The sequence below is a fragment of the Schistocerca piceifrons genome, chromosome 2 (assembly GCF_021461385.2).
Source record: "Schistocerca piceifrons isolate TAMUIC-IGC-003096 chromosome 2, iqSchPice1.1, whole genome shotgun sequence".
NCBI lineage: Eukaryota > Metazoa > Arthropoda > Insecta > Orthoptera > Acrididae > Schistocerca > Schistocerca piceifrons.
The window spans coordinates 837,021,002-837,047,340 of NC_060139.1; the positions used below are offsets into that span (position 1 = coordinate 837,021,002).

The 26,339-nt window shown below is 42.2% G+C and overlaps 1 protein-coding gene across 1 annotated transcript in view; it reads left to right on the forward strand.

The window, feature by feature from the left end:
- LOC124775909 (juvenile hormone esterase-like) overlaps positions 1-19,032 on the forward strand; it is a 124,309-nt gene extending 105,277 nt beyond the window's left edge. Inside the window, exon 7 of the mRNA XM_047250745.1 lies at positions 18,968-19,032. Coding sequence (XP_047106701.1) covers positions 18,968-19,032 — 65 coding nt within the window. The remainder of the gene's footprint in view (positions 1-18,967) is intronic.
- Positions 19,033-26,339: the final 7,307 nt, after the last annotated feature.

Sequence of the window (26,339 nt, forward strand, 5' to 3'; positions counted from 1 at the left end):
CTACTACATTTTATCTGCTATGTAAGTAATGCATATAAATGATATAGAGTCACAGCTTATTGATATTAATGTCTAGATCATCACTCATATTCATAAATTAGAGTCAGGAAGAGCAGGAAGAGAAGAGAGTAGGAACTAAACTTCTCACCAGTGTTATCTTCGTTTCAGTCATCAACATTATTGCAGTGACTGTAACATATTCTATATAGGGCAGATGGGTAGGATTTTCGACGCGAGATTATGACTACCCCTAAATAATAATGAAAATAATGAGCATCATGTATTGGACATTTACGCAATAGCAAACATACTGCTACAAATAGTGATACGTTGGAAGTTGTATACAGACTCATTACAGGCATGATAATAATACTTCTGAAGATATTGAATTTTATTCTGCTTTTCATAAAAAGCTAGAGTGTGTTCTTAATGAACATTGGATATAAAAAGTAGAAACTTCTTAGAGAATCTCAAGTATATCTGCACAGCTAGTAATTACGACTTCAATCTGCATGTTTATGTAACCAGTGTATTATTTGAAGTTCGAACATCATATAATGCGTTACTGAAGCGAATGTATGTTAACTCTGCTCTCAGTTTACACTATACGCCGATCTTCCACATACTGTAACGTCTTTTAGATCCTATTCGGTACAGAGATTGCTAATATTGATGTATGGTTCCATGTGTGCAGTGACAAATTGATTTGCACGCCACATCTCATACAATATAGTGCGTAATGTAGCTGCATATGTAAGTAATGAGCGGTAACTTATGCCGAATTTACGACTTTGCATTTATTGCGTTGTTAAGCTCTTTAGATCGTTGCAGAAGTTTTGTATTTCATTCTTCTCTAGTTGATACATTTTTATAGAAACTTGACAAAAGTCGCCTTAGTCGCGATTGGCCAATAACATTACAAATGAAAGTAAATATACAACCTACAGCGAATTATGTTTTTTTTTATGGTTTCTATTTAGTTTTTGAAATGAATCTTTTGAGGGCAAAAAATAATAAACAAACTACGATTGCTCGGCAGAGAAGTTTTCTTCCGTCTAACTCCCAGAACGGTTCATTTAATGTCTTGGTGAAGCGTTACAGTTTTCAAGTTCTGTATGATACCAAAGACACGCCATTCTTATTGTAAGTCTGTTGAGTTACGTAGCTGTTTTCTCATTTATTTTTCGATTTGATGCTATCGGTGAATACTAACATGTTGACAAACGATATGGAATCAAAATAAAATGAGATATTCAGCAGCTAAAGGAATGTGTGCCGAAGAATTCTTGTAATTACTAAAGATGACATGATCACATTTACTCTTCAACCTACGTGGGCCAGACTTAGTTTCTTCTTTTACGGTGAAGTTAGCAGCTCCAAACTTTCGTCTGTGTTGGAACACATATCAGCCTACCTGTCTGTACCAAGTGCATAAAACGGAAGTTTAGATTATTCTTGCATGCTATGATTACCATAAGAACTGTTGCTCAAGAACGACGGCCTTGGCAGAATATAAAACAAGTTGTAAAATGTTTTCATTAGAGACTGGCACTGTTGTTCATCTCTCTCTGAAAGGGATCCTTCTCCGATGCCAAACAAGACATATCTTGATTGCTACGAGCAATTGCTTTCGGCGAGCGGATAAGTGCAGATTGGGACGCTGCCAGGAAAGAGTAATGAAAGTCTCTGACGTTGTCAGGTTTGTGCTGAAACGGTTTGTCTCTAATGATGTCGATGTCGAAAGAGTAAGGAACAAAACTTTCTTCCGTTCCTCTCTCCGTCTTTCTCCCTTACACGGCCAGAGACTATCTTAGGAGAGCCGGCCGCGGTGGTCTCGCGGTTCTAGGCGCGCAGTCCGGAACCGTGCGACTGCTACGGTCGCGGGTTCTAATCCTGCCTCGGGCATGGATGTGTGTGATGTCCTTAGGTTAGTTAGGTTTAAGTAGTTCTAAGTTCTAGGGGACTGATGACCACAGCTGTTAAGTCCCATAGTGCTCAGAGCCATTTGAACCATTTTATCTTAGGAGAAAGACTGCATAATAGCTGCATCTTTTAACGAGGATTTGAACAAAATGCGTTATTCTTGTGAGGATTTAATTACTTCCAAATAAGTCCTCGGGAGAAAAAACTGTATGTTACGTGTGTCAGTAGACTGCACTTTATGAGAAATGTTGAAGGCAAGCGGATGTACAGTTGCCGAAGGAGTTTTGGAACAAGTTAATAAGCTGCAATGCTGTCAATGGAGCCACTAATTTTTACCAGAATTCTAAGAATGTGAATCAGTGTAAACAAATTTAAAGCGCTGTTCTTTCATATCTGCTTTTCACGCTCATTTCATTACCCACACATAGGAAATGAAAGACAATGTTATCAACGTTTGTGACCTCATAGCTCCTTCAGACGTAGCTCTGTAAACTTCCCTCTTTTTGCTTTCAATTTCTTTTGCATTCTGCTTTGGCTAAGCGATTTCAGTCCACGAAAGAATTCGATCACAGACCTCATACGCTCTGAGTTACAATGCACTCCCTGAAGAGGGTAGACCAGGTGACACTCAATTTAGAACATACTGCAAAGCTAACTTTAGACCTTTATTGTATAGACTTAGGATTGTATTATGTATTTTATAAAGTAAAAAAAACTTATACCCAAAGGACAATACACGACATCGACGGAACGCCATTGCGGAGTGAGAGGGCGATTGGTGAGAGCTCTGAATGTCACAAATTTTAGCCATCATCATCACCATCATCATCATTTAAGACTGATTATGCCTTTCAGCGTTCAGTCTGGAGCATAGCCCCCCTTATAAAATTCCTCCATGATCCCCTATTCAGTGCTAACATTGGTGCCCCTTCTGATGTTAAACCTATTACCTCAAAATCATTCTTAACCGAATCCAGGTACCTTCTCCTTGGTCTGCCCCGACTCCTCCTACCCTCTACTGCTGAACCCATGAGTCTCTTGGGTAACCTTGCTTCTCCCATGCGTGTAACATGACCCCACCATCTAAGCCTGTTCGCCCTGACTGCTACATCTATAGAGTTCATTCCCAGTTTTTCTTTGATTTCCTCATTGTGGACTCCCTCCTGCCATTGTTCCCATCTACTAGTACCTGCAATCATCCTAGCTACTTTCATATCCGTAACCTCAACCTTATTGATAAGGTAACCTGAATCCACCCAGCTTTCGCTCCCATACAACAAAGTTGGTCGAAAGATTGAACGGTGCACAGATAACTTAGTCTTGGTACTGACTTCCTTCTTGCAGAAGAGAGTAGATCGTAGCTGAGCGCTCACTGCATTAGCCTTGCTACACCTCGCTTCCAGCTCTTTCACTATGTTGCCATCCTGTGAGAATATGCATATGCATCCTAAGTACTTGAAACCGTCCACCTGTTCTAACTTTGTTCCTCCTATTTGGCACTCAATCCGTTTATATTTCTTTCCCACTGACATTACTTTCGTTTTGGAGATGCTAATCTTCATACCATAGTCCTTACATTTCTGATCTAGCTCTGAAATATTACTCTGCAAACTTTCAATCGAATCTGCCATCACAACTAAATCATCCGCATATGCAAGACTGCTTATTTTGTGTTCACATATCTTAATCTCACTCAGCCAGTCTATTGTTTTCAACATATGATCCATAAATAATATGAACAACAGTGGAGACAGGTTGCAGCCTTGTCTTACCCCTGAAACCACTCTGAACCATGAACTCAGTTTACCGTCAACTCTAACTGCTGCCTGACTGTCCATGTAAAGACCTTTAATTGCTTGCAAAAGTTTGCGTCCTATTCCACAATCTCGTAGAACAGACAATAACTTCCTCCTAGGAACCCGGTCATATGCCTTTTCTAGATCTATAAAGCATAGATACAATTCCCTGTTCCACTCATAACACTTCTCCATTATTTGTCGTAAGCTAAAGATCTGGTCCTGACAACCTCTAAGAGGCCTAAACCCACACTGATTTTCATCCAATTGCTCCTCAACTAATACTCGCACTTTCCTTTCAACAATACCTGAGAAGATTTTACCCACAACGCTGATTAAAGAGATACCTCTGTAGTTGTTACAATCTTTTCTGTTTCCATGTTTAAAGATTGGTGTGATTACTGCTTTTGTCCAGTCTGATGGAACCTGTCCCGACTCCCAGGCTATTTCAATTATCCTGTGTAGCCATTTAAGACCTGACATTCCACTGTACTTGATGAGTTCCGACTTAATTTCATCTACCCCAGCTGCTTTATTGCACTGCAATCTATTGACCATTTTCTCCACTTCCTCAAATGTGATCCTATTTCCATCATCATTCCTATCCCATTGTACATCAAAATCTGAAACATTACTGATCATATTTTCACCTACATTCAGCAAAATATTCCCTCCATCTGCCCAAGGCATCCACAGGATTCACCAGCAGTTTTCCTGACCTGTCCAAAATACTTGTCATTTCCTTCTTACCTCCCTTTCGAAGACTGCTAATTACACTCCAGAATGGTTTTCCAGCAGCTTGACCCAATGTCTCCAACCTATTTCCAAAGTCCTCCCAAGATTTCTTCTTGGATGCTGCAATTATCTGTTTGGCTTTGTTTCTTTCTTCAACGTAACTTTCTCTGTCTACCTGAGTTCTAGTATGTAGCCATTTTTTGATACGCTTTCTTTTTCCTTTTACAGGCTGCCTTGACTGTGTCATTCCACCAAGCTGTTTGCTTCATCCTACCTTTACACACTACTGTTCCAAGATATTCTTTAGCCACTTCTAGTACTGTGTCCCTGTATCTTGTCCATTCCTTTTCCAATGACTGTAATTGACTACATTCAACTAACTGGTACCTTTCTGAGATCACTGTTATGTACTTGTGCCTGATTTCCTTATCCTGAAGTTTCTCCACTCTTATCCTCCTACAAATGGACCTGACCCCCTGCACTTTCGGCCTCGCAATCCCAATTTCACTGCAGATTAAATAATGATCAGTGTCGTCAAAGAATCCCCTGAATACACGTGTGTCCCTCACAGCCTTCCTGAATTCCTGATCTGTTATTATATAGTCAATGACAGATCTGGTTCCCCTGCTTTCCCACGTATACCGGTGAATGTTCTTATGTTTAAAAAAGGAGTTTGTGATTACTAAGCCCATACTGGCACAGAAATCCAAGAGTTGTTTCCCGTTCCTGTTGGCCTCCATATCCTCTCCAAATTTACCCATAACCTTTTCGTACCCTTCTGTTCGATTTCCAATCCCGGCGTTAAAATCACCCATGAGCAGAACACTGTCCTTGTCCTTTACTCTAACAACTACATCACTGAGTGCCTCATAAAAACTATCCATCTTATCTTGATCAGTCCCTTCACAATGCGAATATACTGACACAATCCTAATTTTCTTGCTAGACACTGTCAAATCTATCCACATCAGTCGTTCGTTTACATACCTTATTGCAACTACGCTGGGTTCCATTTCTTTCCTGATGTAAAGCCCTACACCCCATTGTGCTATTCCTGCTTTGACTCCTGACAAGTAGACCTTGTATTCTCCCACATCTTCTTCTTTCTCACCCCTTACCCGAATGTCACTAACAGCTAAAACGTCCAGCCCCATCTTACTTGCAGCCTCTGCCAGCTCTACCTTCTTCCAAGAGTAGCCCCCATTGATATTAATAGCTCCCCATCTCATTACCATTTGTTTGCCAAGTCGTATCTTAGGAGTCCCTGGTTTGTCAGTTAGAGGTGGGACTCCGTCACCTCCATAGGTCCGAGGCATTTTGCTCTGATTGTTGCCAGCATCATATTTAAAGTACCAGGCAAGCAGGTTGCTAGCCTTACTTGCCCCGAGTCCCATTGGGTTTTACCCCTAACGGCTGAGGGACTAACCGGTGGATTTGGTAGTCTTTGCCGTATGAGCACAAAGGTGACCACGACTCAGAATACGTCAGAGATGCCCAGCCTTATTCCAAAGTAACTGGTATCCCAACTGTCGGGACCACTTACTTGGCCACTCATACGTTGCCCGTGGTTCATGAATTAGGACATGACTACAGGAACCCACACCATGAACACCATGAACCACAAATTTTAGCCTGGAATAAAATTTCAAACACTGTTTTGAAATTAAGGATACTGTCTAGCGCAGTACGTAGGAATATTTAAAAATATGGTTTTTAGCATAAAGGCGGCACTCTGAAATAAAAGTAATTTTTCGACAAAAAAGTTATAAAAACGTGCACCAAAAATCGAAATTAAAATACAGGGTGATTCAAAAAGAATACCACAACTTTAAAAATGTGTATTTAATGAAAGAAACATAATATACTCCTGGAAATTGAAATAAGAACACCGTGAATTCATTGTCCCAGGAAGGGGAAACTTTATTGACACATTCCTGGGGTCAGATACATCACATGCTCACACTGACAGAACCACAGGCACATAGACACAGGCAACAGAGCATGCACAATGTCGGCACTAGTACAGTGTATATCCACCTTTCGCAGCAATGCAGGCTGCTATTCTCCCATGGAGACGATCGTAGAGATGCTGGATGTAGTCCTGTGGAACGGCTTGCCATGCCATTTCCACCTGGTGCCTCAGTTGGACCAGCGTTCGTGCTGGACGTGCAGACCGCGTGAGACGACGCTTCATCCAGTCCCAAACATGCTCAATGGGGGACAGATCCGGAGATCTTGCTGGCCAGGGTAGTTGACTTACACCTTCTAGAGCACGTTGGGTGGCACGGGATACATGCGGACGTGCATTGTCCTGTTGGAACAGCAAGTTCCCTTGCCGGTCTAGGAATGGTAGAACGATGGGCTCGATGACGGTTTGGATGTACCGTGCACTATTCAGTGTCCCCTCGACGATCACCAGTGGTGTACGGCCAGTGTAGGAGATCGCTCCCCACACCATGATGCCGGGTGTTGGCCCTGTGTGCCTCGGTCGTATGCAGTCCTGATTGTGGCGCTCACCTGCACGGCGCCAAAAACGCATACGACCATAATTGGCACCAAGGCAGAAGCGACTCTCATCGCTGAAGACGACACGTCTCCATTCGTCCCTCCATTCACGCCTGTCGCGACACCACTGGAGGCGGGCTGCACGATGTTGGGGCGTGAGCGGAAGACGGCCTAACGGTGTGCGGGACCGTAGCCCAGCTTCATGGAGACGGTTGCGAATGGTCCTCGCCGATACTCCAGGAGTAACAGTGTCCCTAATTTGCTGGGAAGTGGCGGTGCGGTCCCCTACGGCACTGCGTAGGATCCTACGGTCGCTGCGGTCCGGTCCCAGGTCGACGGGCACGTGCGCCTTCCGCCGACCACTGCCGACAACATCGATGTACTGTGGAGACCTCACGCCCCACGTGTTGAGCAATTCGGCGGTACGTCCACCCGGCCTCCCGCATGCCCACTATACGCCCTCGCTCAAAGTCCGTCAACTGCACATACGGTTCACGTCCACGCTGTCGCGGCATGCTACCAGTGTTAAAGACTGCGATGGAGCTCCGTATGCCACGGCAAACTGGCTGACACTGACGGCGGCGGTGCACAAATGCTGCGCAGCTAGCGCCATTCGACGGCCAACATCGCGGTTCCTGGTGTGTCCGCTGTGCCGTGCGTGTGATCATAGCTTGTACAGCCCTCTCGCAGTGTCCGGAGCAAGTATGGTGGGTCTGACACACCGGTGTCAATGTGTTCTTTTTTCCATTTCCAGGAGTGTATAACCTTCAGTTATACATCATTACAAAGAGTATTTAAAAAGGTTTTTTTCACTCAAAAACAAGTTCAGAGATGTTCAATATGGCCCCCTCCAGACACAAGAGCAATATCAACCCGATACTCCAACTCGTTCCACACTCTCTGTAGCATATCAGGCGTAACAGTTTGGATAGCTGCTGTTATTTCTCGTTTCAAATCATCAATGGTGGCTGGGAGAGGTGGCCGAAACACCATATCCTTAACATACCCCCATAAGAAAAAATCGCAGGAGGTAAGATCAGGGCTTCTTGGAGGCCAGTGATGACGTGCTCTGTCACGGGCTGCCTGGCGGCCGATCCTGCTGAAATATGAATTGTTGTGCTTCTTGTTCGAGCTGAGGGAACAGCCAATTCTCTAACATCTCCAGATACTGTAGTCCAGTTACAGTAGCACCTTCGAAGAAAAAGGGACCAAAAACTTTATTGGCTGAAATGGCGAACAAATGTACAACTAAATGAAACTTTATAGCTCCCTTAATTCGCCGACAGATAGTGCTTAGCTCTGCCTTTTGTCGTTGCAGAGTTTTAAATTCCTAAAGTTGTGGTATTCTTTTTGAATCACCCTGTATATCGCAAAAGCCCTACAATCTACGGTAGAAAAAAGGCCGACTAAAAAATTACAAAAAGATATAATTGCATGTATGTTTCATGAGTTATAGATCCCACCAAACTGAAAGATGTTTGAAAAAAACAAGCGTTCAAAGTTTCAGCTTGTGTTTTTTAATATTGAAACTGAGCAAACTTTTTATCGGGAATGCCAGCACCGAAAAGTAGGTCTTTTCCGTTTCATGTGCGAATGTGACGAAATTATATCGGTTAACTGGCTTCCGCTTACCAATTGAAGGTTTTTTGAACGACTGGGGTTACTTTTTGAAACTTTTCTATCCATATAAATAAATTTGTTAATCATTATCAAGCACTCACGTTTTACATCGCATAAAAAGACAAACGAAATGAGAAGTTGAGCAGACTCGAGACAAACTCGTACTTTCAGACTATTTACCATAAACGAATCATGCTGCGAAGAGAAATCTTGCTGAGAATAGTACTTTTGTTGATACAATATAAATGGCCTCTGTGATACTGTCCGAAACTAACGGAACACCTATTCGGTCGATAACAATTATAATATTTTTACTGATTAATTAATAATTGCATTAACAATAATTGCGATGGATAATTGCTGGCGGCGCACAAGAGGCACAAAAACAGCGAGTTCGCTCGGGAGCGTGTGTCCCAGCTAATTTACGCCCAGCGACGCACACTCCAGAAAGTCAGGCTTTTAATTTTTCGTATACTCAAAAAATCTGTAACATATAATATTAGATTGTTAGATGATATTTCTTCCAGCCTTGGAATTATTTACCTCCTCCTCTTTGTTGGAAGACAATAAAGCTTGTTCCGGGCCGGGCACTACGCACACTTTTTACTTTTAGTTTCCGAGAAATAAATCACCTATAAAATAAAATTTTCGTAACGTTTCCTGCTATCGTCCTAAAAACTGCTTTAATACGTTTGTAAAACACACTAGACTGTTTTACAATGGCAGGGCACCATACTGATGTTCTGCCTTCAGCCGGAGACCTTCATCCAAATGTTCGTGTGCGGAAACACTGCCCATCACGACATCTGCATCTCTACGTCGCAGAGTGACAGTTGTAGGTCGAACCAATCCTAATTACAGGTGCGGTGCTTAAATCCGAACAAATGAAACTGGTTTTTTTTTCAAAGAAAATTTATTAAAACAAAATACAAATGAAAATGAAAATTCTTTTACATATCTTTGAAGAGTAACACTACTCGATGTAACCCCATTCAGCCACAATGACCGCCACGAATATTGTCCTGAAACGGTCGCCCACCCTCTTTAAAACAGCACTGTCCATACTCGCGAAAGCTATTTCGATAGTGGTGCGTAGAGATGCGACATTTGGGTGCCTCGTCTTATTGGTAGTTCGCAGCTCGTGGTCTAGCGGCTAGCGTTGTTGCCTCTGGGTCATGGGGTCCTGAGTTCGATTCACGGCCGGGTTGGGGATTTCCCTTTCCTGGGGACTGTGTGTTTGTGCTGTCCTCATCATTACATCATAATCGTCATTCGAGACAGTGGCTGGATTGGATTGTGTAAAAAAATGGACTGTGAAAAAAATGGGGACTTTGTACGGGCGCTGATGACCACACAGTTTAGCGCCCCACAAACCGAAAATTATCCTCATCTTATTGGTAAATCTTTCGACTACGTTCTAAACATAGTAGTCGAGGGGCTCAAATCTGGGCTATTCGGGGGCCAGAACGCCTTTAACTAGGACAGGTCGAAGTTACCTGAGAGTCAGTTTTGGACTAAATGGCTCGTATTGTAAGTAGGCTGTTCAGGTTTTTATGTTGGTAACGCCACGTGGCGCTCTGTATAAAATCACTGACCGCGCTGTGTGTAATCTGTGGCTGGTTGGCATTGCTGGAATATTCGCTAGTGTAGTGTTGGGCAGTTGCCGGCCGTGGTGGCCGTGCGGTTCTAGGCGCTCCAGTCTGGAGCCGCGCTGCTGCTACGGTCGCAGGTTCGAATCCTGCCTCGGGTATGGGTGTGTGTGATGTCCTTAGGTTAGTTAGGTTTAAGTAGTTCTAAGTTCTAGGGGACTGATGACCACAGCAGTTGAGTCCCATAGTGCTCAGAGCCATTTGAACCATTTGTTGGGCAGCTGGACGTAAACAGCGCGTAGCGTTGTGCAGTTGGAGTTGAGCCGCCAGTAGTGGTGGATGTGGGGAGAGAGATGCCAGAGTTTTGAGAAGGGACGATATGGACGCGTGTCCGTCAGAAAAAGTAAATTTGTAAGACTGAATGTCATGAACTGATATATATATATATATATATATATATATATATATATATATATATATATATATATATAATGACTTTTGAACACTATTAAGGTAAATATATAGTTTGTTATCTACCAAAATCTTTAATTTGCGAACCATGCCTATCAGTAGTTAGTGCCTTCAGTAGTTAGAATCTTTTATTTAGCCGGCAGTATTGGCGCACGGTGTATTGCAGTAGTTTGAGTAACGAAGATTTTTGTGAGGTAAGTGATTCATGAAAGGTATGGGTTATTGTTAGTCAGGGCCATTCTTTTGTAGGGATTATTGAAAGTCAGATAGCGCTGCGTTAAAAAAATTTGTGAGTCAGTTTACTGTTGATCAGAATAAGTAAAGAGATAAATGTCTGAGTACGTTCAGTTTCGCTCAGCTGTTTGAAAATCACATAACGTAAGAGATTTACCAGCATTGTCAATCATAATTTTTCTAATGGGACGTTTCAGTAAGAGGTTCTTCTCAGCTATCGGACGCATTGTTCGCTTTGCTGACATTCAATGCTTGCGCTAATTTCATTAGCGATACCCCCAGTCCTCGGAAGTCAGCGCCTGAGACTTTACGATGGCTGTCGCACTTCGTGACACGTGTTTCCTCGAATGAGGTTTCCTTATCGGATTAGCGGAACCTTCCCCAGACTTCTCCGAAGCATTATACTTGGCCACAATATCGGAAACGTTGATCTCGGGTACGAGAAGAATCGAATCTATAGTACGAAAAGAATTATTACTGTGAAATTATGGTGTTCTAACAAAAACTAGAAATGTGACACAAACAATTATAAAGCGTCATTGTAAAAAGAAACATTTTTTACTAAGAAATATAAAACCTAGGAACACTATTTCATACCGAGACAAAGAAGACAACGAGCCTTGAATTTGAAACTAAGATATAGACGAGTACAAAATTTTAATCAGGTTATCTTTTATGAACTTTAGATAATGTCGATCTTTCTTACGAATTAAACAGGTACTGAATTGACAGTGTCCAATGCCAGGTGAGTACATATTTCAGATTGCTAACCGCAAGAGTGATTGCTTCATAAAAGAAAAAGGAAAGGGCTACATTATATAGTACAATCGGCTGTGTATGTGTAATCATTCCACTTTGGTCACAAGCGTCTATGCATTAGAAAAAAAAGAAATAATATCGGCTAGTTGACAAATGAACTATTTGCAGCAAGGATTTTGGAAATTGCAAGTTCAAAAAGGACACGTGCCCGTCTGAAAAAAATAATTATGCTAGTGATCGTGTACACACTTAAGCAAAACTCAGTAATACTTTATAACTGCACATGATCGTGATCTGTGGCTACCGAAAATATAGTATGACGTGCAGCCCGCTTGTGCTGCAATAAGGGTCTCTAAATGATATGGGACAGAATGAAAGAGGTCATGCATATGATTCTGAGAAACTTCTTTTCAGAAGGTTCGTTTACGAATCCATAAGGCGTAAATATTTGTCAGAGGACCACGAGAAATAAGTTGCCAACCATTGGTATCCCGTATACGTCCGCCGGACGTTGTGACCGAGCGGTTCTAGGTGCTTCAGTACGGAAGCGCGCTGCTGCTACGGTCGCAGGTTCGAATCTTGCCTCGGGCATGGATGTTTGTGATGTCCTTAGGTTAGTTAGGCTTAAGTCATTCTAAGTCTAGGGGGCTGATGACCTCAGATGTTAAGTCCCATAGTGCTTAGAGCCATTTGAATCATCTGAACCGTATATGTACGATGACTAAAATGAGATTTCTACCGCACGTGATTAGAATTACTCAGCTGTACACAATAACTTCATATTTCATTCACTTCTGCTGTGTGTAAGGATCTGAAGAAACTAGGTTCTGAAATGCGGCTAGTTTATTTTCATGAACACTTCATGTTTCGTACCTAACAGGGGGATTTTGAAAGAAAGACATTTGTAATACCTTGTGTCGCCCAAAATGTGCATTTACAGAGCAATCTCGGAGGACAGAACACAATCGTTGACCGATAGAGGTCAGTGTGTTATGTCAATGCAAATCATGGTAATAAAGATTATACTAAAAAACTAGACTAATATGCAAAGTTCATTTTCTCAGCATAGGCCAATCGAGATCAAGAAAGTGAACAACCGTAAAAAAAATATAGCTTTGGCCATTTTGAATGAAGAATTAAGAAGGGGACTATTTAAGTCTCTCCCGTATACCGTTTGTTTGATATGATAATGAAGGTACAGGGATAAGATTCTCACATTTTCAGTATAATTATTTGTATTTGGCAAATGAGACGGCCTTTTTAAATGTTTTCCTTCGACAAAGTGAATTAGAGCACTAAATGTTCTCTGCGATCGATACATGTCGTTTAATACGGAACATAAATGCCGTATTGTGGTGTATGCAAAGGAGAATACAATTCTGTGATTTTTTTATAGTTATCTTACAAGCATAATTTCGAGATTCAGTAATAATATCCATTGGGTACCGGTCAGTAAAATAAATCAATCTACAATCGAATAAAAACAGTATCGCGTCATGTCGGTGCACGGCCTACATATACAGTCTTTTTCTTTAGAAGTGACATCTTTTCTTACTTGCACACAAATAACAGAAAAATTTTAGGTACTGAAGTATCGATTTAAAACGAGCACATTATTCACTGAAAATGAGAGATTTTTTTGGGATGCTTTTCGTTTTACTGACTAAAACCGCACACGAGAAAGTATAGAAATAAGTATTTATCTTACGTTACTGGTGTATGACGTTTAAGACAATCCGGCCTGGAGCCGAAGGAAATCTCAGCGTCTGGTTTCACAACATTATGAAGATCATTAAGTAATGCGAACATAGTCATATAGTAAAAGAAAAGAAGGAGCCAGTGAATAATTACACAGCCTTGTGGAAACAAACAGAAAGGAATATTTGTTAGCATTATGATCACTATTTTGATTTTGCATTTTCAGTCTTTACTCTCCCTTAGTACTATGTATGGTGGCCAATGTATGTTCAAGCACTATTTTGTAGTTGCATTTCCGGGCGACGAGCAACAGAACAGTAAATATACGCAGCAGTCTGCGAGCTGCTGTACACAAACAAATCTGGTCTTTCATGCTGTTATCCTGGAATATGCCACATGAAGTTGTCTGAGGGAGCAACTGGGGAGGCTGGTGGCCAGCATAAGTGTTTAAACTCAAAAGAATGTTCCCTGAGCCACTCTGTAGCCATTCTGGATACGTGTGGGGCGTCGCATTGTCCTGCTGGAAGTGTCCAAGTCCCTCCGAATGCAGAATGGATACGAAGGGATGCATGTGATCAGACAGGACGCTTACGTATGTGTCACCTGTCAGAGTCGTATCTAGACGTATCAGGGGTCCCACATCACTCCAACTGTACACGCCCCGCACCATTACAGAGTCCCCTACTGACCCGCAGGTTCCATGGATTCATGAGGTTGTCTCCATATCCGTACACGTTCATCTGCTGGATACAATTTGAAATGAGACTCGTCCGACCAGGCAACATGTTTCAGTCATCAACAGTCCAATGTCGAGGTCGACGGGCCCAGGCGAGGCGTAAAGCTAAGTGTCGTGCAGTCATCAAGGGTACACGAGTCGGCCTTCGGTTCCGAAAGCCCATATCGATGATGTTTCGTTGGGTGGTTTGCACTCTGACACTTTTTGATAGCACAGCACTGAAATCTGCAGCAGTTTCAAAAATGGTTCAAATGGCTCTGAGCACTATGGGACTCAACATCTTAGGTCATAAGTCCCCTAGAACTTAGAACTACTTAAACCTAACTAACCTAAGGACATCACACACACCCATGCCCGGGGCAGGATTCGAACCTGCGACCGTAGCAGTCCCGCGGTTCCGGACTGCAGCGCCAGAACCGTTAGACCACCGCGGCCGGCGCCTGCAGCAGTTTGCTGAAAGGTTCCACTTCTGTCACGTTGAACGATTCTTTTCAGTCGCCAGTGGTCCCGGTCTTGCAGGATCTTTCTCCAGTCGCAGCGATGTCGGAAATTTGATGTTTTACCGGATTTCTGATATTCACGCTCTATTCGTGAAATGGTCGTATGGGAAAATCCCCACTTGATCGCTACCTCGGAGATGTTGCGTCCCATTGCTCGTGCACAGACAATAACACCACGCTCAAACTCACTCAAGTCTTCATAACCTGCTATTGTAGCAGCAGTAACCGATGTAACAACTGCGCCATATACTTGTTGTCTTATATAGGTGTTGCCGACCGCAGCGCCGTATTCTACCTGTTTACATACCTCTGCACTTGAATATGCACGCCTATACCAGTTTCTTTGACACTTAAGTGTATGAGCCTTAATAAAGAAGATTAAAGAAAATGTTAACTTATTTTACGTTCTGTAATCAGCAATGAGGCAAGAGGAAAATATGAAAGGAATTCTCGAAAGAGTGAATTTGAAAGTGGTATAGTACTGGAAGATGCGTTGGAATTACACTTTCTATGTTGTAGAACGACCTTTCGTTTTGTCGGAGATTGTCAGCAACTGAGATACTATGTGGAAGTTAAAAAAAAGATAAGGTTCTGCATTTCAATAAATATTACTTACAATTTATAAGAACCATTTTCTCTCTAATATTTACACTAATGTATTTGACTATAATCTCTATAAATTTTCAAATCCAATGACAAATTAATTTCTGTGTATAAGTTACGTAAATGTATTCATAAAATTTTGACTGTAGACCACTAACGTCAGACCTCACAAAAGATGATCACTGATTTTGCTATATTGGTAATATGTCGGCATTTAATCTCAGATGATTATTCGAAAATACGATGCATAACTATTTATCAACGATTTTCCTTCTTTAGGCATTTTGATCGTTGCTTTCATGTTTCCACTTCGTGTAACAGCATTTATTGGTTGATATTTTCTAGACGCCAACTCTGTTGTTTTACAAAAGAAATTGTTCATGTCAGGATGTGGCTAAGATGGAAGTGGGGTCTAAAAAAGAACAAGTGTTAATTTTTCAACTCCGGTCGGCAAACTGCCTCCCGTTTATTGACTGATGACCTAGCCGGGGTACATTATGTGAGTTCAGCGGCCCTAAGGGGCAAACACATTGAGCCAGGGCTCGAAAAGTGCATGGAGGCAACCGGCCAATGCGTCTGATCTCGTCGGGGGCCTGTCAGTGAAAGAAAGCGATCCACACGCCTCGTCCGCGCAACTCGGCGCGGTGGGCGCTCACACGTGATCTCCTGAACATTTCTGATTGGCTGCTGTAGGAGCTCTGCCTAGGCAAGCGACGCTTCCCTAAGCGTCACCCCGTGAGCAGAAAGGTTGTTTGTTCGTCGAGCACGTAAACAAGCCGTGGGATAGCGGCACATACTGGAAAAATCTGATGTGTCGCCAACCCAGGGCCCGTGCACGGCTTTGTGAAGATGCATTGCCATCCATAGCTCACGCATTTAAAAAAAATTCCCTTTTCTTTTGTTGAAAATAAAGGACTCCCGTACTTAATCTGTCAGCACCTGTACATCTCCTTCCCCTTCCGCGGGAGCGAGGTTTTATGTGAAAATTAGCTGTTGCTCGTTGATAAAAGAAAACAATTTGCTCCCTTGGTCGGGTGTGCTAATATTTGCAAAAATGGGCGTGGGGTGAATCTAAGTTTTACAAAAACATCCATGTATACTGGAGTGGTTTTACAACAACATAAAAAGAAAGTCCCTTTTTTAAAAAAAACTATATTATACTGGAAAATTGTTGATCAAAATCATAAAACATTTAGAGACATTGATATTTTCACACATAAATCAATACGATAATTTCCCATCATCATTACTGTATCAGAATGCAAATCTTAGCACAAAAAGTTAAAAGTATGTCAAAAGTGTCACAACATTGGAATGAAGTATTACAGATTCTGTTACTAATATATACTTGCAACGCTAAACTCGGTGTAGCAGAAGTGTAGATGCTGGCCGAACTGAATCAGCACTGATCTTTTGAAGGTTACAGGCGCCTCTAGAAATGTGTAATTGTTTGTGTTGTTCGGCAAACGTTAAACTCGTTGCTACATAGTGGAATCAGTTTCAGAATATAAACTAAAATATGAAAGTAGTAATTCTACCAAATGAAAGTATTCGACTGACAAACGTAGTTAACAAAAACAGAATATGAAGATAGTAAATAATGAGATAAAACATTGAAATTCTCAAACTGAGAGGTAGTTTCTATGGACAATAGTTTCAAAATAATAATTAAAGACTTATTGAAACACTAACAACCTGAAAGATTGCATCATATACAGATAATATAAAGTTAAAACATGTTCATAATGTAACACAAAAGGCACTTGCTTCTGTGTAGGGACACTGATTGCAGTTGGTTAAACACAAAGTTCTAACTGTTGATGGTATATCTTCCACATATAATATAGACAATCATTGAAAAATAAACAGAGTGAGAATCTTTGGGTCAGATGTGGCGCTGTGATGGGGTGGCCCATGTGCCACTAACGGAGAGCGAGGCAGCACAGGGCGCCGTGCAGCGTTGGAAACACTGTCGTTCCCTTAGGTGGGGACGGCGGGAAGGAGGGACATGGCGGCAGCTGCTTATTGTGTAGGCAGGTACTGAAACACTCCCCCAGGGATTGTATCAGTAAAGTTTGCAAGGGTGGGGTTCACTAGCAAGTGAACTAAGGTTTCCTACATTCAGTGGTCATCTCTAGTATCTTTACCCAATAGTTTACATGATTAGATACATTGATACATGATAACAATAATAGTAAATGAACATTAGACAATACAATCTTTATTTCAGTTAAGAGTGTATTTCATTATGGTAGACCACGCCTGACATTACACTTGTCGAAATTCACCCTCGGATTGTGCCTTGGGGACAGTTGGTTGTGTTGACTTAATGTGTTTACAATATCCTTTCTTATACAGGCACCAGAGAACGGCTCCTGCGACAATCAGGGTTGGAACAGTCAGGGCATTAGGCAGAGCAACCGTATACAATTGTTTCTGTGTCTGCCAGGTAGCTATGTGAGGAACAGCTCGATCCAGGGCGATTTGGCCCTTTTCGTGAAGTAGTAATTCGTCAATTGACTGAAGTAATCAAGCATCGGACTCGTTGGGTAGGCTGGGTACATTATTGGGTGATGGTAGTACCACTGGTACCTCAGGTAAATAAAGTAAAAGGGTCCGAGGCTCAAATTTTTCACTTGTGTTAGGTGTGCTGACAGTTTGACAGTAAGTGTTATTAAATCACAGGTGGACATGTTGAACAGTAATCCACTGTTTTCTAGTGCGAAACGATACGTCCGAGACACGAAAACATGGTCATAGCATATTAAAGCAATTGTAGATGTCTGAGGTAAAAAATATGATAAACTATCCCCTACTGGTTTAAACCAAGGCTCACACAAGGTCGATAACATACGAGGACAGGGAGGTTTTTTGTTTCCTCTAAAAACAAGGCCACCTCACAGTCCTTAGTTCCATTATGAATGGATAAGTTTGAACATATATAGTAATTAGTGTGAAGGCACTGATGGAGGTCAATCAGCTGCATGACAGAATGTCTTTGGCGATCTTTGCTAATAGCTAAGATATCATTAGTTTGCCAAGTCATTGCTTTAGTAGGGCAACCCAAGTAACCGGAAAGGTGTGTAATCGGTAGCATTCAAACTCGCAGTTGGCGCATGTGACGGGTAGAGAAATCTGTGCGCACAGTCCTTGAGAAGTTCGCACAAGATGTACTGTAGCTGCTGCATTATAATGAGGTAGCGAAGATTCCCATACAGGGTAAAGCATCGGCATTGGCGATGCCAGATGAAACGAAACATTAGCCAGAGGTTGCAGGAACATTTCTGCTGTCATTAACGTAGGGCTACGCTTATACTGTAGTCCTAGCAGAGTAATAGTATGGAAGGTGTTAATACGTAACTGAATGGCATGGGTGTTGTATAGTAAGATCTGTAGTGCTCTCGTTATCTCCAAAGTGTAGGTCACATTAGTTATGGTATGACGTAAAAACTCAAGGTCCCGTTGTATAACATTCCTAAATGTTTCGTACCGGTGTACAAGGTCAGTTGCCACGACACGAATTTGCCTAGTAGCAGCTAATAAACTGTCTTCAATATGGGTGAGGCGTAATTGCTGGCGGACCAGCATGTCCCGATTTTGGTTAGTAGTAAAAGTTACTTGGCGAAGGGTTTGGTCCCAGCGGTTAGCGTCAGCGTGGTCGGGGGTACCAAAGATAGTTTTGAGTATCGCACCACCAGCATTGAACCAGGCTCTCTTAACCCGAGTTAGGGGCACAGTGTCGAAGATGCTTCGTAGTTGCTCTTTAGTGTTTGGCAGTGCTTGTTTTAAATCCCGCAGAGTGCGTAAGGTGGAAGTCTGGCCTGATTGCTCAAGTAAAAGTTCACAGGCCAATAGGCGATTGATAAGTTGTTGTAAAGCTAGCTCTTCTTTTTTAATGGAGGTTAGTAGTATATTGGCACGTATTACCGCTTGATGGGGGGTATATAGCAAGTTGTCCAAACGTTCAAACATGATGCCTGACGATGACGGATGATTACTAAAGGGTGGGAGACTGACAGCTCCAGTAAAAAGAATCAACAAAGCACAGCATCTCATGGTGCGATGTCTGGTCGATATTCTCCTGGTAGTTATTCGACAACTCCAATAGGTTATGAGTGACACCGCCGAAGTCGCCGATGAAAGGATAGAGTGCAGTAGCGTCCTGCATTCAAAAGAGAGAGAATGCGTGAGAATATCTCTATGCGACTGTATGTAGTAATGACGACAAAATATATCACAGCAGTGCGTAATAGTGTTTGGTTAATATTTACCGTGCAACGGAGTCGGAGAGTAGTATGTTCCGATGAGGCGGATGCAACTTCACTGTTAATACTGAACTGGCCAGTAAGTGAGCGGTCACGGGTCTTTATAAAATAGCAAGTAGCCAAAAGAGGGTTGTCAGCATTGATGACAAGTACCTATAGTCAGCGATCACGTGTAGAAGACTGACACGGCAATTTCACAATCTGACTGAGTGAATTAGTCAGCGGAATAAGCCCGCGGCTCTGTAAGAAGTGTGACTGAAAGGAGATCAGCAGCGCCTACGTGTTATTTGTGTGTGTTTTTGTTTTATATATAGATATTTATGGATCTTCACCCAGAATATTGGTGCGATATCAGAGTCAATCTGTTTAGGTAGAAGGTTTCCTAGTCGCTAGATGCAGATAAACGGTTAAGCGTGTTGATGGAAGCACTTAACCATGCGATAAAGTGCATGACTGCTTGTATCCTTTACAGAGGTTACACACAGGTAGAGAATGACGATAATTACATTTTGTAAGTGATAACAATTTTCAGAAAATTCCGTAGGCCCTTTATCTACGGAGTTTTTATTAGCGGGGTGACTGTTCAGATCGCTGCACCTACCCTAGACAACACATTGCGCACTATGTTGAAAACCGTTTTCTGCGCGAACTGTAACAGGTTTTCAGTCTGGAGCCGAGCGACCGCTACGGTCGCAGGTTCGAATCCTTCCTCGGGCATGGATGTGTGTGATGTCCTTAGGTTAGTTAGGTTTAATTAGTTCTAAGTTCTAGGCGACTGATGACCTCAGCAGTTAAGTCGTATAGTGCTCAGAGCCATTTTTTTTGTAACAGGTTTTCCCGGTGAGAAGTATTTAACGAATATTTCTCTCCAAATATAGTGAGTAGATGCAAAAGCGATAACCAGATAGAGGGTTTAACCGCCAGAAATGCAAACAAAACGAGTGCAGCTGAACCCTTTTAATACATCACCGGTAGTAGAGTTTATACTCTCCCTTTCAGGGGGTGGTGAGTATCACTGTGTATACGTATCATGTGGATGAGGTGTCTGTGATGTGTAAGGAACGTTGTGCGGGCGTTCATGAAGCGATAACATGTAGTTCATACACTATGTCTGACAATGTGTGGCTATTCTTCGCTATGGGTTGCCAAAGCGAGATGGGACTTCATCATCATATAAGCACCAGAGGTAGTGAGAGGAAAAACCGATGATAGCGGCCGTAAAAGCGATTCTGGTGTACAAGGTTGCGATTGCCAGATGGGCTGAGTAGTAACTAACTTGAAGAAGGACTTGCTACTGCTGTTATTGAGTGGGCGAGATTAGTGGATTAAGCAAACCAGTGCATATTTACGAGAATAACAAAACGTTTCCTGGCATCAGGTAAAAGTAAGGCAGAGCATGGCAGAAAAGGATGAAATAGCAAGCGTTTGTGGAGAGATGGTTACGTGAGAAGCATTGGCAACAACCAAGGACCACACTCGTTACGATATCAAGGCATTAAGCAATTAACAGCATGACTGAAGTGGTGACTACACCCCGATTGCTTCAAGCAAATTGGGAACAGCAACTTAACAAGACAGTCTTTACTTCTACGAAAACTCGACATTCGCTGACGTGACGGTTGGAGAAGAAATGTACCAACACCTGGCATAATACTCGGGTTCTAAGAAGGTAGCGAAATAACGCGGTAGGTAATGACTGTAATATAAGAAAAGGCGGATCAACATTGTAATAATGTATAGCATTTTAAAACTCAGAGTGACTTATTGCCCATTCTGTGGATAAAGATCCTGAGAGGTGAAGCGTAGCTGCACAGTAAAGTTTACCGGTTACAATACGTACGCGCGTGTCTGCTGATCAGGCAGCTCGTGCCCGTACGCACACGTGTGTTGCGCGCTGCACTGCTTCACAGTAGTACTCGCGGGGAATAAACTTCCAAGACCGGGTATTGGCGTACTTAGTTAGCGAGTTACGCTGAGAGATAATTTATGTTGGCACTGAGAACTGTGTGGTGGCTCTTCCAAGTACGTATCGTATCGTTGCTACGACGCAAATTACGCGTCGCACTTGTGTTTAGTGTCACGAAAAGTCACGAGCAGCAAGGAAAAGTGAAAATGCGAGCACGGTGATTGTATTTATGTACTTTAAGGGAGGGACAAAACTCTCCTTAGGAACAACCAAGTAATGCCCATGGTTACGTCTTTAAAAATTTCCAACGCAGGTTTTCGCCTACGGTTGAAGGACACTGATTCTTCGCTTAGCTAGATAGCAGAGACACGATTCTCACTTCACAACAGATCGTCGGAGAATAGCTTAAACATGGACACTGCAACAAGGGAGGAGCGATACCTCGATGAGAAAAATGGCTGGAATGGCGGATAGGACCGGTATTGTTGGAGTAATTTACAGTACCACTGCATACTCATTAACAAAAGAAGAAAGACAGGATAGATCCGAGGGCTCGGCAGTAGAGTAAGTAATAAAAGGGGAGGGCTTCAAAAATCAACTGCAATCACAGGACTGCAGGTATCCACCGATTCGGCAGCACGGATACCAACATGTGTGTTGTCACTAGTAGTACCGAGCCAACGAAATAGTTGTTCCTATTACTCGTTGGCCATTGTGAGTGCGAATCTGTCTCTCGCTGAACTAGCCATTTGGGACTCAGACCAACTCAGCAGGCGTTCCTTTACCCTTGGGCAATTACTACGTAGCGCTTGAGCCCATTCCTGAGTAGTTCCCATAATTTACTGAGTCCAACCTATCAATCTGACACGTCAGTGACTGTGTCAGATAGTCTTCCATCGCTGCGGTGGCAGCGAAACATTCCCACAGACAAACAGGTGTATTAGTCTTTATCGCGGAGCCGCTCCTTGTTACGCAAGGAAGCAGAATGACCGGCATGGCTTAGGTGCTACTTGATTCATAAAGGAAAGATAATTGTAAGTAACTATCCCCTGATACAGTGAGGGGAGGGGGAGGGTTGAGAGATGGCCCCGTGTTCCCCGCATATACAAACTGAAGGCATACAACATAAAATGACAAAAAAAATACACACATACAACATAATAAACTGACAGGAGACATAATGCAATTAGCAGCACAATAAAATAATATAAAACAGTAAAATGAAACACACAGCATAAATTAGCTTATGACTTAGATCAGTGAGCAAGCATTGCAAAGCGACTGGATGGCAGTATAGTCGTCTCAGGACTAATAGATGTGCAATCTGCTACGAGTTGGCATTAAGACATTTTTAATTCCGGACGAACTACGTCACTTGAAAGGAGACTGTCATGATCCATGGCTATGAATACTAAGGACATCCATTACTGGGTGTGTGAAAACATTACTTGTCATGCAAGGTGGTGTGGTCGGTACAAAGTGCGTAAATGACGGTAATAGCAAATAGGAGCGAGTGGGACTGTGGTGATGTGAGTGAAATTTAATTCACTGAGGAGTTAAATTGTAATAAAATCGTGGCAGTGATGTGATGAGATTCTCTCACTTGTTTTGTACCACCTATAACCCCTGCCACACTCTCTAATAAATGGTTCTTTCTTTAAATCCACTTACTCTGTTATGGTAAAGTATGCATACCCTATTGAGCTTGACTCTAAGTATAGACTTGCATGAGTAATTATGCAGACCAGCTGTCATTAACTCTGCCTCTATTTTGTCAGTAGGTGTGTGTCATGCCCTATCCTCTTTCTATCATGTATCTCCCTAATCCTGGAGACTTACCTGAGTACGTACTGTAGCACCACGGCGACATCTCGACGATCCATGGCTCACCTGTGGCGTCTGCTCGGTGAGCCGCTGTTGTGATTAGTAAGACATAATTTTATAGGTGTGTCGTATGTAAACAGTGAATAATTCTCTGAGTTAGCTTTCTATAATGATCACTTGTATGAAAGCTAGTAGTGTTCTATTCTTCATTAGCTACGAAAAATGATCATCTGCATTGTAGAAGACAGCAAATGTGTATATGTGAGAAGTATTTACACTAGTAGTGCAGAACCCGTTTCATAGCGTATCACGGCATTGTGTATCCTGTAATTCTCATACGTGCTTGTTGAACGACATAGGTTGCATTTAAGACAGCATAAGAGTGTGTATTAGTTGCAAGGCTGTAGATAAGGTAGGAATAATTTCGTTTACTAGCGTGTTGTATGTAATTTGCGTTTGGGTAGGTATAAGATACTTCGTGTTCTAGTGTAATTCATCAACTAGGACGTATGTGGTTCATTAGATGACGTAACAAATGACAAAATGTGGTGCAGTGATTCATTCGACGTAGGGTGTACTGGTGTGTGGGTGTGCGTGCGGCTGCGTATCTAACGGAATGCGCTGCTCTGGCGCCTCCAGCAAGGACGCTCTATCAGTCAGCTGTGCACTTCTTCGTACGCTTAGTTATGTTTTGTCTTTGCCTGCAATGGCGTGGCCTGTTATTTGTCACTATGTGGGTGAATGACTTTAGTACACTAGTGTTTGACTATGCCAAACAAGTGAAGTTGCGATACTCAATACTTCACCTCTAACTACGATTCTGATTCTATTCTTCTTAAAGTAGTGCTCTCTATCGGACGATTCCGAGCCCAGCTCCCCTCCGTACATAGCCAGGTTGGATACAGAAATGCACATCGTAGTGGCCGGCTACACTAAGCTATGTATATCCGCCAATTCCTGAATGTGTATGGCAAAGGAGTACGCCCGAAGACGCCCAAGAGCGACACTACTTCCTTTAACTTGCAACCGCGAATACCAATAGTCTCTTTAACGGTGGAACACAAACTTTTAGTCCCTGTTTTCCAAGATAGAGGAAAAATATTATTGGGCGCTATACGAACTGAGATGCATTAAATTAGAAATGATTGTGTCCTCTACGAATTACGTAGTAGTGCCAGTATCTTTCCATGTGAACTTTGACTAAATAAGTTACTTTTTCATCGCATAGTATTGAAGAATTTACATTGAATATTCACTTGGTTTGTAACCTGGGAAAAGTTTTCACTAGCTTCTGCTAGGCAATCAATAAAAGTTCCTCTTAAAAGATAGCAATTTGTGTTGTGTACGTCGGCAGACATTATGAAAAGGTGTACTTTATTTGTGCATTAGGCAAAATGATTTGTGGTTAATAGCTATTGCAGCGATATTCGAAAGGGAAGCTACCAGTACTGTCGTATGGAGGACGAATGGCATAAATACTACAAGTGTAGTTCCCATAACCAGGTACCATAACACAGATCACTCCTCTTCACAGAACACTTACCTTTCAACGTTCTTTGTCATACTCTCCAGCATTTCAGTGTAGGCATATGACGCGCTAAAACTTCGTTGCTGCTACCAGCTCTCTTTCATTACAGTGGCACTAGTAGGTGTATTTTGTTACTGATAGTCATACGTACTTTGCATAGGTGTAGATGGGCAGTGCAACGTGTGAAAAGAAATATCATTAAAATTGCTGTGTCCTTCCCGGCTGAATATTGGGTTTGTATGTACTGTGTAATTATTTCTATCGATAATAAATGATTCCAAAACTCACTATTCTCGTGCTGTTACCTTATTGATACATAGATTAAACTCTGGGGTAAACTCCATAGTTCAAGCATGGATTTGTACCCTCAGGTTGGGAAACAGAGAGAGAGATGTGGTGTGATATTTACAACGAGGCAGATGAAGCTAGTATGAGAGTGACCCAGCGATTACAAGCATTGGGTCTGATATCCTCTAGTATGATACACAGGAACTGCAGAAAATGTGGGCAGTTGTAATCATTCCGTTATCTTAAGCTGTGGAGAATTTAATTACATGGAAGATACAAACAGTGGCTATAACTGATCTAATATCCCAGGATTGAGTTTTAAACTCGTGTTAGTGTAGGATCATGATAGTCTCGTATTATTTGTCAATTACTTTTTCCATTCAGGAAGTAGTTGGGAGCCCTTGCGACAACTTATCGTACTATTTGAGCAGATATCTTCTCATCGAATATAATTATACTGCTGTTCCAACCCATATTTCCAGCACTTTGCTTGCTCGCTACTTACTCTACACTTTGCACTCACATATCAGTAAGCTACACTTAAGGCTGCAGCAGCGCATGCAACTGAACAAGTATTACATGAAGCTTCAAATGAATATGAGTTAACAGCTACGCTTGATACACTAAAAAGCAAGATACAAACTTAGTCTCTTGACCTCAATGCATAAGGATGCTTGTTCCTTAAGCAATATTTAGGTCTGACGGGTAAAGGTTTTACCTTCTTTTTCTTTACTTTAGTCACTGTAGGTCCTGGCATAGTTGATACACTACTAGGCGATGGATTCGGCAAAACTGTCGGAATGGAAGGTGCTTTTCCATAAAAGGGTTTCAGACGATCAAAATGTACTATCACTAACCGATCTGGCAACTGGATTTCAGCATTTACTGGAGAGGTTAACCGAATGATAGGGTACGGTCCCTCATATTGAGGTGCAAACTTCTTTGTTCTTCCTCGTCTTACTGTTGGGTTATGCAGCAAGATTAAATCTCCAGGCTTGTAAAGGGGCATTACTACATTCTTATTACTCCGCTGTAATTGTTTTTTTGGTGGCTTTGGAATTATTGGTTTGAACTTGTTTCCAACTTGACTTGAAACGGCGAGCTAATCTTTTGACTTTAGTTATGTCCACACCTGACGGCAATTTGTCCAATTCAAAAGGTGAGTTCATAGGTTTGCCAAAAACTATCTCATAAGCACTATAGCCTGTTGACTCATGGACACGGCTATTATAGGCTGAAGCGACTATATTAATATAACGGTCCCAATCTGAATGCGTTCTGTTTACATAGTAACTTAACATTTTCTTAATTGTACTGTGGACACGTTCCAGGCGGCCATTTGCCTTAGGATGAAAGGGG